The sequence below is a fragment of the Gnatocerus cornutus genome, chromosome 2 (genome assembly GCF_029298725.1).
Source record: "Gnatocerus cornutus isolate USDA-ARS CGAHR chromosome 2, icGnaCorn1.1, whole genome shotgun sequence".
In the NCBI taxonomy this organism is placed as follows: Eukaryota; Metazoa; Arthropoda; class Insecta; order Coleoptera; family Tenebrionidae; genus Gnatocerus; species Gnatocerus cornutus.
The window spans coordinates 11,950,324-11,966,531 of record NC_142234.1 but is presented as its reverse complement, the minus strand read 5'-3'; the positions used below and the strand labels follow the sequence as shown (position 1 = coordinate 11,966,531).

At 34.9% G+C, this 16,208-nt stretch overlaps 1 protein-coding gene across 4 annotated transcripts in view; it reads right to left on the bottom strand.

Annotated features, from left to right (window-relative positions):
* Positions 1 to 16,208, bottom strand: part of LOC148179065 (uncharacterized) — a 35,412-nt gene that overhangs the window by 4,669 nt on the left and 14,535 nt on the right. The window contains exon 1 of one of the 4 annotated variants that reach the window (XM_088031527.1): positions 3,562 to 3,721. The exons of 2 other annotated variants lie outside the window; for them this stretch is intronic. In XM_088031527.1, the coding sequence (XP_087887653.1) occupies positions 3,562 to 3,574 (13 nt within the window). In that variant the 5' untranslated portion in view covers positions 3,575 to 3,721. Of the gene's footprint in view, positions 1 to 129; positions 404 to 3,561; positions 3,722 to 16,208 lie in introns of those variants that run through there. One more of the 4 variants, XM_088031526.1, reaches the window with a different exon arrangement.

Genomic DNA, 16,208 nt, shown 5'->3' with positions numbered 1-16,208 from the left:
GGCATAAGTAAATATTTTAAATAAACTCTCTCAAACATACTCCTAAAATTGATAATACACTGCCTCAAACTGTAGTTAATTCAAAGTCAAGGAATTGATTATAATTTTTTACACCTACAGATCAAATACCTGGTTTAATTAAGTCTCTAAAAACCATAAACGTAGAAATAGGCCCACTAAAATTCAAGTTAGAATGATTGACAACTTTACTACTTTCATACAAGTTCTTCCCACATCCTACTCAAAATTCTGAAAGTCTCACTAATTATGAAATTCACATTCAACACCCCCGGCTGCTTTAAAAATGCGAACAAAGTAATATTTTGAAAACCCGTGTGACACCTTCGCATTGCATAAGTAGTCGAGGAAGTGCCACAATAATTAACAAAACGCATTGAACGAACGCAAGGACGAATTGAACTGAACTTACATTCGAACTGTTTTCCACAATACGAAGGCGTAACCAGTTCCAAGTGAAACCGGATCTGATCGCGATTTTTCTGCATAAAAACCAAAGGATAATAAAGGAGCTTTACGTCTCATATCTTTATTATCTCGTTTAAATCTGAAACACTTCAGGCAATTCCCACACGGAATGACGTTGGGTGCGACGCTTTCAGAATCTCGATTAGACGCCAAAGTGTATGAATTCTTTACCCCATGATTTTTGCTCGGAATTAAATCTTGGAAAAAACAGTAGTTGGAATCATTTGCTTAGTTGACACACGTTGTCCTGCAGCGCTAAAGACCTACGCGTATGCAAATAATCGCAGTCGAGTAAAAAATTGGACCGCAAAAGTAGGCGTTAAGATTAATCCACACCTTAATGTCACTCTACTTGCTTAATTACAAGGGAAGTAAAATACTCCATCAGGTTCAACGTCAACACTTGATTACGATTTCTTGAACCAACTTATGAATGAATCTCGTTTTTTGCGTGGTCGGTGGAAAGGTCAAAACGTAAAATCTTTGGTCGAATTTCGTAACGCGAAAAGAACAATTTCAATGCTGTTTGCAATGGATTTTGATGTTACATTCAGGTTGTTTATTGATGTTGGTACCAGATGGTCACGTTAGTCACGTAACAACAAACTTTCATCATCTTAACATAAAACTAGGCCAACTGAGAAAATATTATATCAAATTTTAGTCGTACTAACTGAAAAGTCTTAAAATGCAGTCATAACAGCATATGGAACGGGAATTTGCGGAGATTTATTGACCTTTTAAATTTGAAATATAGTGCATGCCTGCAACTGAAAGTAAATTACTTTACCTTCTTCACAATGTACTTTCTGGGTTTTTGATGGTTTTCAGTTTAAAAACTAACAGAAGTCTCCACAACATAAATATAAATGTTTATATGCTCGTAAATACAAAATATGAGGCATTAGAGATAATGTCTTCATTCATAATTTTAACAAATTACTTCTAATAGACCATTACTGCAAGCAATTGTTTATCGATTCATAATCAAACAAGTTATTATTGTTCTTAACGTCGAGCACTTAATATCAAATAGCTTTCATGTAAAAAACTTGGAATAATTTATGATGGATGGATGAGAAAATTGCAAGCGTTGACGCCACGATCCAATATAATAGCACTAAAACGCGTAGTGGGAAAAACTAGATAAGTAAATAAAACAAAGGAGTCATTTATATGAGACTTGATAAAATCTAAACTGGAAAAGTTTCCCTGTGAAAAATGAAATCGTATGCAATTTTCGCCAAATGCTGCAAATTTTTCTTTGTTTCATTTTCACTTTTATTAAGCTGCAAGAATTAGCTTATCGAACTATAAAACCACGAGCAAAACCATTAAACTTTCAACAGTGCTGGTCAATTTGGGTGGTACACCTACAATAGAATGAATATAAGAAGAAAATACGATGTAAAAATTCTTCATAAAATGTTATTTTTGGATTTTACGAGTTTTCTGAAGGAATTTGAATTGTTTTCTGCAAATCGCACAACCTTTTCGCAGCAAGTCGAAAATACCAAAACCACCACAAAGCAAACAAGACGGTCATTTTTATTATTCTATTAGTGTTTAAAATGAATCATTATAAACAAAAACATTTTAGCTAAAGCTCAACAATTTGAATTAGGTTAAAACATACGTCAACAACGACCATTCTTCCAGAGAAATATAAAAATAGCTTGTTTTGAAAAATATTTGTTTCCCAATTTGATAGGTCCAAAGGTGATTCACCCAAGCTGATGTGGGATCCTTCGTTTCTTAATTGTTGTTTTTAGTATCTCTTGTGCGAGGAGAATAATTCGGTAGCCTATTTTAACGGTTATTCGATAAATCTAAACTGTCCTATTAAAAAAAACTATAAAGTTCCAATTACAGTTGTTTACTAGCTATCATCCACTAAATTATGTTTAGCAACAAGTATTTTTATTTGGACAGAAATTCATTTAGCAACATTTACATGTAATAACAGACAAAAATATTGCGCAACTTGTGTTGTGGCTTCTCGAAGGCGTCAAGCACGGTCAACGCAGATGTTAAAGCGTCTGGACGCCAAGATGTTACACGTTGGAAATGTAAACTGTGCCACTAAACTTCGTGAACTCACTGAAATATGTGTTTTTACATCGGCAAGTCATCTCCAAAGCGGCGCGATGCGACAATAACAAATGATTCAATTAAATGTGCATCTTTTTCGTTTCGTTGGATTGCAACACATCGTTCATCCGATATCAGTTTCCTCGCTAATTGCCACTTTCCTTGTTAAAATAGAGAAATTTGAACGCTACCTCCCAATTAAATCATCAACCTGCGTCTCCAAGGATTTACTTTAACATCTTCCAAGTTATAACTTTATCAAAGACGCTCGCCGGTAAATCACTATCTCTCGCTTGTTGTAGTTCCAGAAAGTGCCAAACCGAAGTCGACGTCTATCGAAATTCACATAAATTAGCGCGTAAACTATTCTAGTAAGTATCAATTTTGTTGGAGAGTTAATTAAAATCAAACACGGATAGCTTCCAAAATTGTTCAGCAAGAACAGAACAAAATGAAGGCAAAACCCGAGAAATAAAAACACAAATAAATAAGATAATATTTTGTAAGACAGCAGACGGAACGGATTCGGCACCGAAACTTCTTTGAGGCGGCGACCAATGACAATAACTCCCCACGATAGACCAAATAAGTTTTAAGACGTATATAAAAAAAAGGATAAAATCCATGGAATAAACCCAGAACCATAGAAATAAAAGAACAACAAGCAATCCACTAAATGAATGTAGTCACGAACTGAAGGTTAATGCGAGTTTTATGTACAAACCGACGTTATAGTACATGGTTTAACTATATTTTAAATAAACCAAAGTTTCTTAAAAATAAAAGTAGTAACATAAATCAATTGACACTAACAACACTTTAGTATTTGGCGCCATATACGAATTAGCATACGAATCCATTAAATTGGTTTACAAACAAACTTACAGCAATAAATTCATTTTAAAAGTGATAAACAATGGCAGTTATCAAACGCATTATCACTTAAATATGGAAAGAATTAATTCTCGAAACTGGAAATCTTACTTTGGAAACTCATTCTGATTTCTAGCACTGTTTGACCAGAGACTCTTTCATTTCGATACGAACACACGTCACTAAATATTCAGTACTAAATCACAAAACAATTATTATTCATCACTACGTGCAGTGGATGTAAACACCATCACAATTTTATCAGTTCGACTGTATGGCTAGGTCATAGTTCGAAGAAAAAAAATGAAGACAACACCGCTGCAATGACTTACACATTTTGAAAATATACCTCAATGTTTCCTTGATAACATTTATCTAAGAAGAATACAGTTGCGCAAACATTATCTGATAATTCGCCCAAATATAGATAAAATTGACTGGTTTGAGTTACACGGTAAATGTTGTTAGGTTAAGTGAAATAGCTGATTATTTAGAAGCATGAACATCGTTTGTTTTAATTATCAATTGATAATCTTTGATTAAAGAGTTGATTGATTAGATTTTTAAAGATCATTACTTCCAATTTAGTTACTTCATTTATATTAATCAAATTTAAGCTGTCACATTTAAAGAAGAGTGGCCCTACTGCATAAAAATTTAAATTTCTTATTACAAGAACGGCGGCTGAAAAAATGTAAGCAATCACATGTAAACAAACTTGGTAAAGTGGTAAAGTAGGTAGGAATATGAAAAGAAAATTGAAGAAACATTGCTTTAAACACTAAACAGTGGACGAAATGTGGTGATAAAATGTCAAACAATGAAGATAAACCTACTGACGTAAACGTGACATTAATTGAAGAATAAAATGCAATTCCGCTGCTTCAAAATTTATGTCGGCAAACAGATTCTGTTTCCAACACAATCAAAGTCGCATAATTTGTTAATTAGCCATATTGATTTTATCTGTGACAAATAAATGTTAATTATTTATTATTTATAATGACACCTATTCCCTAATGACAGCCCAAGATCCCATTTTAAATAAAGACAAGCACTAATCACACTTGGCGCAAAACTTAATTGAAGTCGCATGGCTCTAGTATTAAAATAAATAGTCCAGACGTTAATCCGAAACGAACTCCTTGGCTATCCCGTAAGTGTGGCTGGTTTCTCTTATAATGGAACTGCTGGTGCTGAAAGCAACTGTTGTAAATTAACCAATCATCCTGGAATGCGAAGTCACTAACCCAAAGAACTAGAATCCTGAAATAGTCTAGCCCAATTTACGGGAAAGATTTCCGTCGGGATTCACAAATTTTCGAGGAAAAGAGCACTGCCCCCAAATAAAATATTAAGCAACATAACTAAGATTATTACTTTCGTTTTCAAATATTTATTGCGAAAGTATTTTTCAACAGCTGTTAATTCTACATCCGATAGCCAATATGTTCGGAGGGCGGTGACACTTTGGGTTATTGATGATGCGGTTTTTCATCAAACGGGTTAAAAAAAAATCCAATTTATACAGTTTTCATAACAGTTGATTAGTCACAACTGTCTTTTTGACAAACAGAAAATTTTTGGAATGCAATCGGTTAGTTATCATAGGAACATATGTATAAATACCCCCTGCCTGTTTCGGTGCTGTTCAACGTAGCTGATAAATGCAAAATGTTTGTTAAACAGGAAATAATTTATGATGAATGGATTAGCACATGCACCGAGTCAAATGAAAAGCTTTTCCCTCGTTCCCTAGTCTCAATGTGGTTACCCACAGCAGGATAAATCAACTTATTTAAAAATACTCAACGATTGTTCGTTAATTGACTCTACTGAACAATTAAAACACGTAAGAAAAAATAAACAAAAAACACATTTTGTCGTTTTAATGTGATAGCGTTATCAATTCCGATACTTTACTATAATATTTATTCTATACAAACAACATCATTTCCCAAACAAATACTGCCAAGAGAAAATTCTCAAATAAACAGTTTTGAGCAACGTTTGTAGAAATATAGACATAATAGAACCTGACAGGGGAAAATGTACAATTTAGCCAAAGCCAGACGATGTAAACAATCCATTGGCAGCAAATTATCTGCATCGTTAACAAAAGCGCTGTCAAGAACAGAACCCTTTTTCCCCGATTTTTTCTCCACCACTTCCCATTCATTTATTATCATTAATGAAAAACACGTGGAGTCAGCTTCAACACAATACAATGTAAAAATGTAATGATTAGCGTTGCGATAATATGCAATTTGGCACGCCACTTAAGTCATTTTGGCAGAACATCATCACAATTCTTCGTGACAGTTTAATTATGCATGCATTGAGTATTATTTATAGTCGGAGCGCCATGAAACTTGCGTCGATAAAAATCATATGAAAGAAGCACGTCGAAAAATGGTGGATGCGACAGGTTTAACGCTACGTTGGTAAACACAACATGTTCTTTTCATGCGTGTTTTCACCTAAATGTTTCAAGGCTATTGAAAGCAGAGGTGCGTCCAATGAATCTACAATTTGATCCACTTATTTTAGTTGAAACTATATTTATACAAACAGTAAACACAACGTCACTCAGAATTCTTAAATGCATTATTCGTAACCACGTAAATATTGTGTGCAAATGCACTGAAAAATTGGGCCTCAAAGTACAAGGTCCTTATTTTTCGCGAAATAAATGCTTGTTTACAATAAAATAAATAATATGACATCAATGCGAAAATATTGTATGGATATTATTGTTGGCACTCTTACTATAACTTACTAACCTTTCTCACCTGCTAAGTTATGAGCGGCTAAAAATAAGGTACAACTTCTGACGGACAATAATTCATTTCGACAAACATTTGGAGTTATTGGCTTTTAAATTTTAAGCACATCTTCAGGTTATTATCTTTTTCGTTTAGGCGCTTCACACGATTCCTGCGCATAAATCACGTCCACCTAATTTAAAAAAAATACGTTCTCACAGACCGACATTTTTAATACTAGACAAATGTTTTGCTCCTTATGATTCTAAAAATGAATTCTCATTAAGAACGGCTCGATCTGTCACTAACGAGACTAAAAAGAAATTCGCAAAGGTCAGCTCTGAGTAAATAAACTTCATCTTCATCTTCATCGGAAACTATTTCGGTTTTTTAACAATGAGGGCTCTATATTGCAACATAAATAAATCAAATTCTAAAAGATTAAATGCAATAATTCTAAAAATATGTTGCAACACATGTAAGACGACAATAAAAACAAAATTATGCCACTTAAACTATGTCATTCACTTAATGGGAAAACATATTCGTAGTCGCTTATGTCGCATATTACAGGAATGTTCGTGTTAAGTTCAGATATTTATCATTCCGTTGTTGTTACCTCAAAATTCAGTGGCATGTGAGCCATTTTTATTAACAAATTACAGACGCCCTGATTGATCAATATGGGTTCAGTCTACTCTAGAACACACAAGAAAATCAGTGAAAGCGTAAAATGTAAAAGACTTTTTTAAATTTACATGCACAAATTATTGATTTCGCCCACATAACACAAACTTGTTCTAGTTTATTCTCTCTCAAACCACAATAAAGCAAGCTTTGTTTTGGAAAATATTTGTACCAACAAAGCAAAAAAAACAACTAATCCCTATCAATACGTTTGCACAAAAACATTTCGTTGTAATAGATAATAATGTTACTAAAACAAAACTCAAAGTTCGACAAAATAGTACTGTAACTATACATGAAACCCATTATTATAAACTTTCGGTGCATAAACCAAATTATACACAATGCAGTACAAACTGAATACTGTACCCACATTTTCACATTGTTTCATTTTTACCCAAATCAAAAATGTTAATTAACGTAGTGCTCCGTTATTTTAACAAATGCTCCGAAAAAAAAATGCACTGGTATTTCAACAAAATAAAAACGCATGGAAATACCTACGAATTTTTGCACCCACACCTACTTGATTTGTTTAAAAATTCATCCAGCAGGAATCTATTTTTTTTAATGTTCATTAAACCAATTGATTTATGCAAATATAATTTAACAAAAATAAAACAATAGCGTTCTGTATGTTCTAATTTGTTTTCTTGCGAAAACCTAAACATTTTGCTCAATATTTATCTAGCAAGTTGAAAGATTCCAACAGGAAGGGTTCTGAAGAATAAATAAGAAATTCCTCCGGTTTTCACATCTCAATTATTATTATCGAGCGCACTATAAAATCAGCGTTGAAACTTGGTTTGAATTTTATTGGATCTCTGCTTCTAAAGCTCAAAGCTTCCCGAAAAATTTCAGTGGACGGTCGTATTTATTTCTCTTTCGAATCCTGGAATGGCTAAAATTTTCCACGTTCCCTCTCGAGCCATTCAAGTATCAATTTATTCTAATTGGAAGCGTTCTTTTTAAAAGTTATTACCGATCGATTCTGCAGTGGTGAGTTTATCTAATCTATTCCAAAACTTTCTATCTAACAAGTTTTAGTTCAAAGCCCACCTTCACCCAAAACTTCAACCCAAATAAAAGAAAACGATAGCTTAAATCCCCATAAATTGAAAAAAAAGTCCAATTCGTCATCACCGAAGTGATTAGCGAGACGATTAAGTGGAGTTGAGTAATAGATGACGATTTGGATACGTTTCTGCTTCTGCAGCAAACTTTGCAGCTATCCCATCAACGAGTGTGTATATCGGACAAGTTGGCAGAGCATGCGATGCACTCCCTCGCACACAGAGTATAAAAATAGCAGCGGTGGCCCCTGGAATCGGCCGCATACTCATCAGAACTCGTGTACGCTTGTCAGAGAGCAAATAACAAAATGAATTGGAATGGTGGGCGCGCATTGCCGCCTCATGCACGTTTACCACTTCACGCCCAGAAGCAACACATGAGTGCATTTACATGCATCTGGTTGAAACTCGGACTCTTGGTGCATCCACAATTAAAAATAACATCCAAGCAACTCGGCCAATCGGCCACTACTACGTCACAATACTCTCTTCCTTGGACCCCAAAGGAACTCTATGCAATACTTTAGAAAATTTAGGTTAACACTCCAAGTTATTCCTCTCTCACTTCGTACGGAAGAACATCTGGAGAAGCACACCAAGTGCCAAAATAATTTCCCGCATTAAAAAAAAAATGACACGTAATCAATCTATACAATACGTCACGAATTAAACATGCACAATGTAAATACTACAAACAGAACAGAGGAATTTCAAAAATGTATAAAAGTCGAACTTTTGCTTCTTTAAGTTTACTTAATTCGTAAACACGAGTAGAATGAAAGCAGCTCTTGGTTCGTGCAAGTAAACAAACTTTCCTCATAAGTGAGAAAAGATGCCAATAAACATGAATAATGTTTAAGGATGTACAGTACGGTATTGCGAAAATGGTTTTAAACAATACAAGCACATGCCAGTCGGCCTTGATCTTAATTTCGGATTGTAATGAAGGAGTTAGCTAAGATGCTCAAGCTGTTTCAAGAAATGGTTTATGTTGGAAATACCGCTAATAAACAAACAATCATAAGAGAAACAGTAATTAAAATTTTCAAATCAGGCTTACCGTCGCAAAAGCAAAATAAAATTGATGGAAAAACAAACGCCTTTGTTAAGATTGACTGAGAATTTTCTGACCAGTGTTTCAATTTATCAAGAGTATTTTCTTAATCTCCTAATAATTTAATTCTTGTGGCGCCTGGAGAACTAAAATCAAGCGCCCTGCTCTAATTATAAAATTAAATAATCGCACAGTATATAAATATATATTTGGCCTCAAAATTAAACCACATTTATTAAGCCACACGTACAAAGGTTAAAGTTAATGAGTGCCATAAAGGTAAACTTGCATTCTTGCCAGATACAACATAAAAACACCACAGCAAATAAAACAAAGCACGAAATTTCCGCAAATAAAACCAGCATTAAAGTATAAAATTGATGAATTGTTTCCACTCTAAACCCAAGCAATATAAAATTTTCATAAACTTAATTATGCACAGTCACTTGTTATAGCAAAGTTTTGGTTTTGAAGATCATGGGAGTTTAATTTTAGATGTTAGTAAAACTCCTTTAACAAAGTTCAAGGATTTATCAAAAATAATTTTTGAATTGTCTGGGGGAATTTAAATTAAGTTAAAAAAAGCTTTGTGGAATTGTACAAATCCTGGAAAATGAAAATAGTCTATTACAAAACCTAAAATCACAAGCGATGCGTAATAACAAATGTGTGCGAAAAACATTTGCAAAACATGGGAAGCGGAGGTGGTCCAGCATTGTTGCCGAACTGGTCGCAAACATTGATTCAGATGATGTATATTTATACTTTGGATTTTCTAAGTTTGGCACCGAGTTAAAAAATATTTCAACTAAAAATAAAGAGACAAAAAATATTATGGGCTGATTACGATAAATTTAAGTTCTCTCAGTCGTTCATAAGTTCAAGCTTTAAATATATCGAACTGTTTTTCACCAGAATCTATCGTAAACGTTGCTTACGCAATTTTTAATTCTTTAATGCTACATCCTGTCCACAAAACTTTGTTTTCGATTTTCACGATGACTCAGTTTGCTGACATAGTCCGAGAAAATCTTTCAAAATTAATAAGCTGCTCCTGACATCTCAGTGATCATTTCAGTGATAAAAAAATGGCACCAGAGCCAAATGAAATTATCACATGTCTAAACCGTCAAACTCTAAATAGACCATGCATTTCGTTAGTATCCCACAACAATTGGAAAATCACTATTAGTGTGGAATGAATTCCTGAAGAAATGTCTAGTGTAGGCGTTTAATGGACGATTTTGTTGGCCATGAATGAAAGGTAAATTTCGTTAAAATTAGAATGTTTTAAATTTGGACCAAAACAGTTTTATTATCCTGCCAGTTATCTAACTACCTAATAAATGTGTTTGTTACATGGAATAAACATCTTTTAATTCGCATGTATTGTTTCCAAAAAACTAGGCTAACTGGAAACTGAAAAGAATAATAAACGATACTTCTCTCTTCACGTCAATACATCTATGCAGTAAAGAAAAATGTATCTAAACACAAATAAATACACTGCATTAAATATTTTTGTAGATATAGGTCAAATATTGTTAACATTGTAATGATATTGTTAAGTTTGACAAATCAATAATTTTTCTGCTAATTATAATACCAAAGAGTGCCAAAGCTTCATAGAAACTAGTGGAAGATTTGCATTAAAGAGTTAAGAAACAATAAACTTAGTTTTTAGTTACTTCAGCTAATTTAGACCAACTTAATTACCACTTCTACAACGCCAACATAAAACCCAAGTTGTGGAGATCCTTGTTTATTAGACCCAATTTGTAAAAGGTAACACATAAAGAAATACGATTTAACTAATTATCTTCTATCTCAATAATCAAACCTACGTATCGAATAAACCGAACAAAATAGCTACATGCATATCGTCATTGCAATGTACATGACCAATGTCCAAAGAATTTTTATGGGCGCGAAATCAGTTTGCGATAATTATTCTAAAATCGAATGAAAGCCAACTGTAAAGGTAGAGATAAATAAATAAGATAAAAAAAATTGTCTTGTTCTAATTTTAGCAAGTATACCTGTGTTCCAAATAATCAATGTCTGTCTATTCTTTTTTTAACACATATGGCGTAGAACATGTAGGTCAACTGTGCTAGCATCCTATAAATATGTCTAATAGTAAATGAGGTTTCATTTGTTAAACATTGTGACAGTGTACGAGATCTTACAGTGGCTGAATCTTTCACATTTATTCGTCCAACAACACACGTTCTGTCATTTTCGGTGTCCTAAGACAGCACCGATCAGGTCCCTTATTATTAAAAGATCCGTAAAATAAAATAAATGCACCTTTAAATCAGCAATTTGCTTCCGCATTAATCGGCCTCCTTTAATGAGAGCTGGAGCATAATTAAAGAAAAAATTAATCTGAATATTCAAACTCAGAAAAGAAATAGTGATTGTTAATGCAAGCGTATGAAGCAATTAATTCCTGGTTATAACTAACTCACCATTAAATTTGTAAAATAGTTTACATCTGGTTACATCTGTTTTGCAAACGAAGCTAATCTACCTCGCTTTACAATATAATGCCTCAATCAATTTCTACGCCATTTGCTTCAAAACAAGAAAATTTCACTCGATTTAACGAAGACTCAATTTCAAAATTGTGTTTGTGGTTACTTCAAAATTAAATTCAATAAGTATGAAGACGCATGTTAAAAGTTAAATATGTGCGCCAACCGTTTTAACTCAACACGACTTTTTAAATTGCTAAAACTTAAAATTTGCACTAGGTATAAGTGTACTGTTGTGATGATGTTCGCGTAGGCAGTATTTACGAGAAAACTAAAATTTATTTGCAATAACCAAGACATTTTAACACGCACCAACTGAACTAAAAACTATTATACACATTTAGAAGATCCTCCCGTGCGGTTAACAAAGTTAACAAAAAGATATAGAAGACAAATGGTAACTTGAAGGTTATTTCAATCGAATAAGATAGCGGTGAAGCAAAGACGCGTTGTAGCTGCGTCACCTATCCAACTGTGTTGCGAAGATCATGTCAATAATGACGTCTTTCGAAAATGTAAGAGATTATCTGTTCATTTAAGTTTCCCGATGTTTTTCAGGTATTGATTTTTGGTGTCCAAGCTGATTTTCGTTCTGAATTTATTCGGGTGCCTCATTAAATTATATAACCAAATAAAGCATGCGAGAAAAGAATGTACTAAAATGAGTTTATAGACAGAATAAATTTTCCGGTATTTAATCTATCTGTTGAAATTAAAATTTCGTAACATCATTATGAGATTAATCTAATCCCTTCACATAATGTTTTATCGAATTGGAATCCATCCAACAGTCTGCAAACGAGAACCAACAATAAAACGTTATGCATATGCTTTCCTTATTTCTTCAGCAACGGAAACTGTAAATGACTTGAACGAAAATATTTTTCAACAGTCCAATTACTGATGTTCAAAATAAAGTTCTTGCTTTGAATATATGCAAATTTCGAAACACTATATCAGTAAAGGTTTTAGCAACATCTTTTGAAAGTTTAAATATAAATTTGTACCCAGATAATTTCGGAATATGCAATTTACTGAGATCAGATAAAATGATACAAAAACTGAAATACAAGCCAGGAAACAGCGACTGCCAAACAATGCTCCTTCGTTTTTGAAAAATATTCAGACAGATGGCTAAAGACCAACAACGCGCCTTTTGAAAGTTTCTGCAAATGATGTGTACCTATGAACGAATTAGTTAAGTAAAACCGCTGATAAATTTAGTATCTGTGTATGCAAATAGACTCGAGTTGATTTGTTCCTTTCAATGTTATAGTCTTTAAAATAACCCACTTAACGTGAAATAATTAAGTCAGACCGCTTAATTAAATACAAGATCAAATGCATAGGTAAATTTGTTTGTAATTACCCACACACTAACCTTCAAAACAGCCCACGCGTTTACTGCTTATAAGATAAATAAAGTTGAAAACATCACCATTTGTCGTGGGCATCTTTCATCTACAGGAAGCGTGAAAATATGAACGTTGTTTGGGGCAGTTCCTGCAATTTATTTTTGACAAACAATGCTTATTTTAGAACGTGTGAAATATATTGTTAAGACTGAAACGTACATGCTGCTTTCAATTACAGAGTGTTTAGTTAGTGATGGCGCTTCTTTTTGCTAGTACTTCAAGCAACTACAAGAAATATTTCAGGTCATTTCGCGAGGAATGTGTACATAGAAAAATAAACGTACTCACAAAAATAATATTCCTTCACATTTTGTTAGGAAATGTTATGAAAACAATTCATTTAAGGTGATGTAGAAATAACAGTTAAATTGACTACCTGTCCAATGAAGATATGTTTTTATCATTCTTAGCGTTCCAATAAGTGCTTATATTTACATGAATTGGTCAGAAAAAAATAATCTGAAACGTTACCCAATCAAAATTTACATTCTTCTGTCAATCATACAGTGTAAACATTATTTCTGGATTTTTATTTGTATAAGACGTATTATAAAACACTGAAAAATTCAGGACCTCTGTTCTATAATTCCGCACGAATTGCGGTGTGCCCACAGCCATTATGGTCTTTCTATTACAAGACTGTGTCCACATCGATTGATCAGCATACTATATTGTTGTCACTATTCACGAGGACTACTAAACCTTGTTAGAATTGGGTCTCCCTTGATTGGTAGTCAAATTCAACAATGTATTCTTGTAGCATTGTCTCCACAACAATTCAGGAATAGCCAAAAATAACAAAAAACTGTCCAATTTATTTGTCACCTTCCAATTACATTGAGTAAAAGTATCATGAAAAAAGCCGCTAAGAAAAATTTCAAGGTTGGATGAATCTATATTCTTTTCTTGCCAGCAATATAAAAATTGTCAACGTGAATTATTTTGCACCGCGTTGAAAACTTTTGGCTATTTTTTCCTATTTTAAATGATTATTTTGGCACAGCATGGCAAACAACACACAATTTTACTGGAATTAGCTTCGGAAAAAAGTTATGCCAACTACACTTCACCCTTTTAACCAAATCTGTAAATGACTAATGAGGCATAAAATTAGCTGTTTCATTTTATTTAAAGTGGGCCTGTCATAAATTAAAATTTAGTGGTCACACGTTTAAACCTCTCATATTTTAAATGTAAATAAAAATTGAGCACTTGGAATCAAAACAGCCCAACTTGTCATAAATCATATTGTTACGAGAAGATTCTGGAAGCTTCGAGCGCCAGCGCTGGAACGTTCCGCTCTGCTCTAGAGCGAGCGATTCGTGGAATAATTCTTATTCATACGCGGAACTCCCGAATATTCTCGCAGCGCTCCAGCATTAGGCTAGTGGTAGGGGAATATCTGTATATAGGGGAGTAGTGATAGGATTGTAGATAGTCTAGTATTTGGAAATCCTGAAAAGTGTTGTAATTGTGAAGTAAGAGAGTGTTCATAGTGCACAATAAAATTGTTATTGTTACAAGCGAGACTTTTGATTTTTCGGCCAACGTGACAACTGGTGTCAGAAAGTGGGATCCCGTCCAGCATTGTGATCGAGAAAATTCTGGAATTTTCGATCGGAAAATTCGTGACATTACCGGACTGTGACATTGTTACTTGATTGTGGACAATTTTTATGCCTGTTCAAACCAGACAGCAAGCCGCAGAAATGGAGGCGCTGCAAGAATTGATGGCTTCGATGATGGCGAAAATGGACACACAACAAAAATTGATTACGAATTTAGAAGAAAAAAGACAAAGAGAAAAACTGGAAGAAGAAGAACGAAGACAAAATGAAAAACATGAAACAGAAGAAAGAAGACAAAGAGAGAAACTAGAAGAGGAAGAAAGAAGACAAAGAGAGAAACTAGAAGAGGAAGAAAGAAGACAAAGAGAAAAACTAGAAGAGGAAGAAAGAAGACAAAGAGAGAATGCAGAAATCTTGAACCAGCTTAAAGATATGGAACAAAACATGAACGTAACTATTATGGTTAAAGTCGACGAAATTCAAAAAGAGGTAACAGAGCGGTTAGGAGGCGTTGAGGGAGAACTACAAGGCGTCAAAGAGGAAGTGAAAGATTTGGAGCGATTCAAACAGCAGGTGGAAGACGAGTTACTGCGCTTAAGGCGTCAAGTTCCAAATAGGACCGGCCTGACCACAACGAAAGAAATGAAACCCCCGACTTACGATGGGTCGACTTCACTGGATAATTACAAGCTGCAATTCGAAGTGGCGGCCAAACAAAATGGATGGTCGGAAGAAGAAAAATCCTCATTTCTGATAGTTTCCTTGAGAGGGGCGGCTCTGGACTTGCTAGAGACAATTCCAGGTCGAGACAAAGAGCGGTACGACCAGCTGATGGCAGCGTTAGAGGCCAGATTTGGAAACCAACACCTGCAGCAAGTATACGTCTCAGAGCTCAAGACGCGGCGGCAGAGAACTGGAGAGTCTCTGCAGGAATTTGAGGCAAGCGTCAAGCGCCTTGTTTTGCTCGCCTACCCTTCGGCTCCGGCGAATTTTGTGGAACAACTAGCTGTGGATACGTTCCTGCAAGGGATTCGAGATCCAGAAATACAAAGAACGGTCCGACTGGGCAGCTATCACTCCGCAAAAGAAGCTCTGGTGCGCGCTCTAGAGGTGGAAGCCGTTTTCAAGAGCTCTGTGAACGTCCCCGATTACCGACGAATTCGAGGTGTGGGTATTGACGAAGAAGAGGCAACACCTACCGCTTTCGTCACGAAAGCCGAGCTAAACGACATCCTCAAGGAAAACAGGGAGCTACGGATGGCACTGAAGCAGCGAACTAGCCAGACCTGCTATCGTTGCGGAAAACCAGGCCATTCAGTCGGAAAACTAAAGCCCAGCAGTGTCAAGGGGCACACACTGGCTGGGGAGAGCACAAGCCCCAAAGTTATTTCCGTTATGCGTTTGAAGAGGAATTTTGAGAGTTTGATAATTGAAGGAAGTGTGAATGGGAGAAAAGTGAAGATGACGGTCGACACCGGAGCCATGGTTTCCCTTGTGAGAAAGGACATGTTGGACAACAGGACATCTCTGGAAACAACGAGTGCTATTTTAAAAACAGTCACGGGAGATGTCGCCACAGTAAGTGCCGAGGCAGAGGTCACGGTCCAGTTGGGAGGTATGAAGTTTCGGCATCGGGTGCTGGTGGCAGGAATTGAGGAT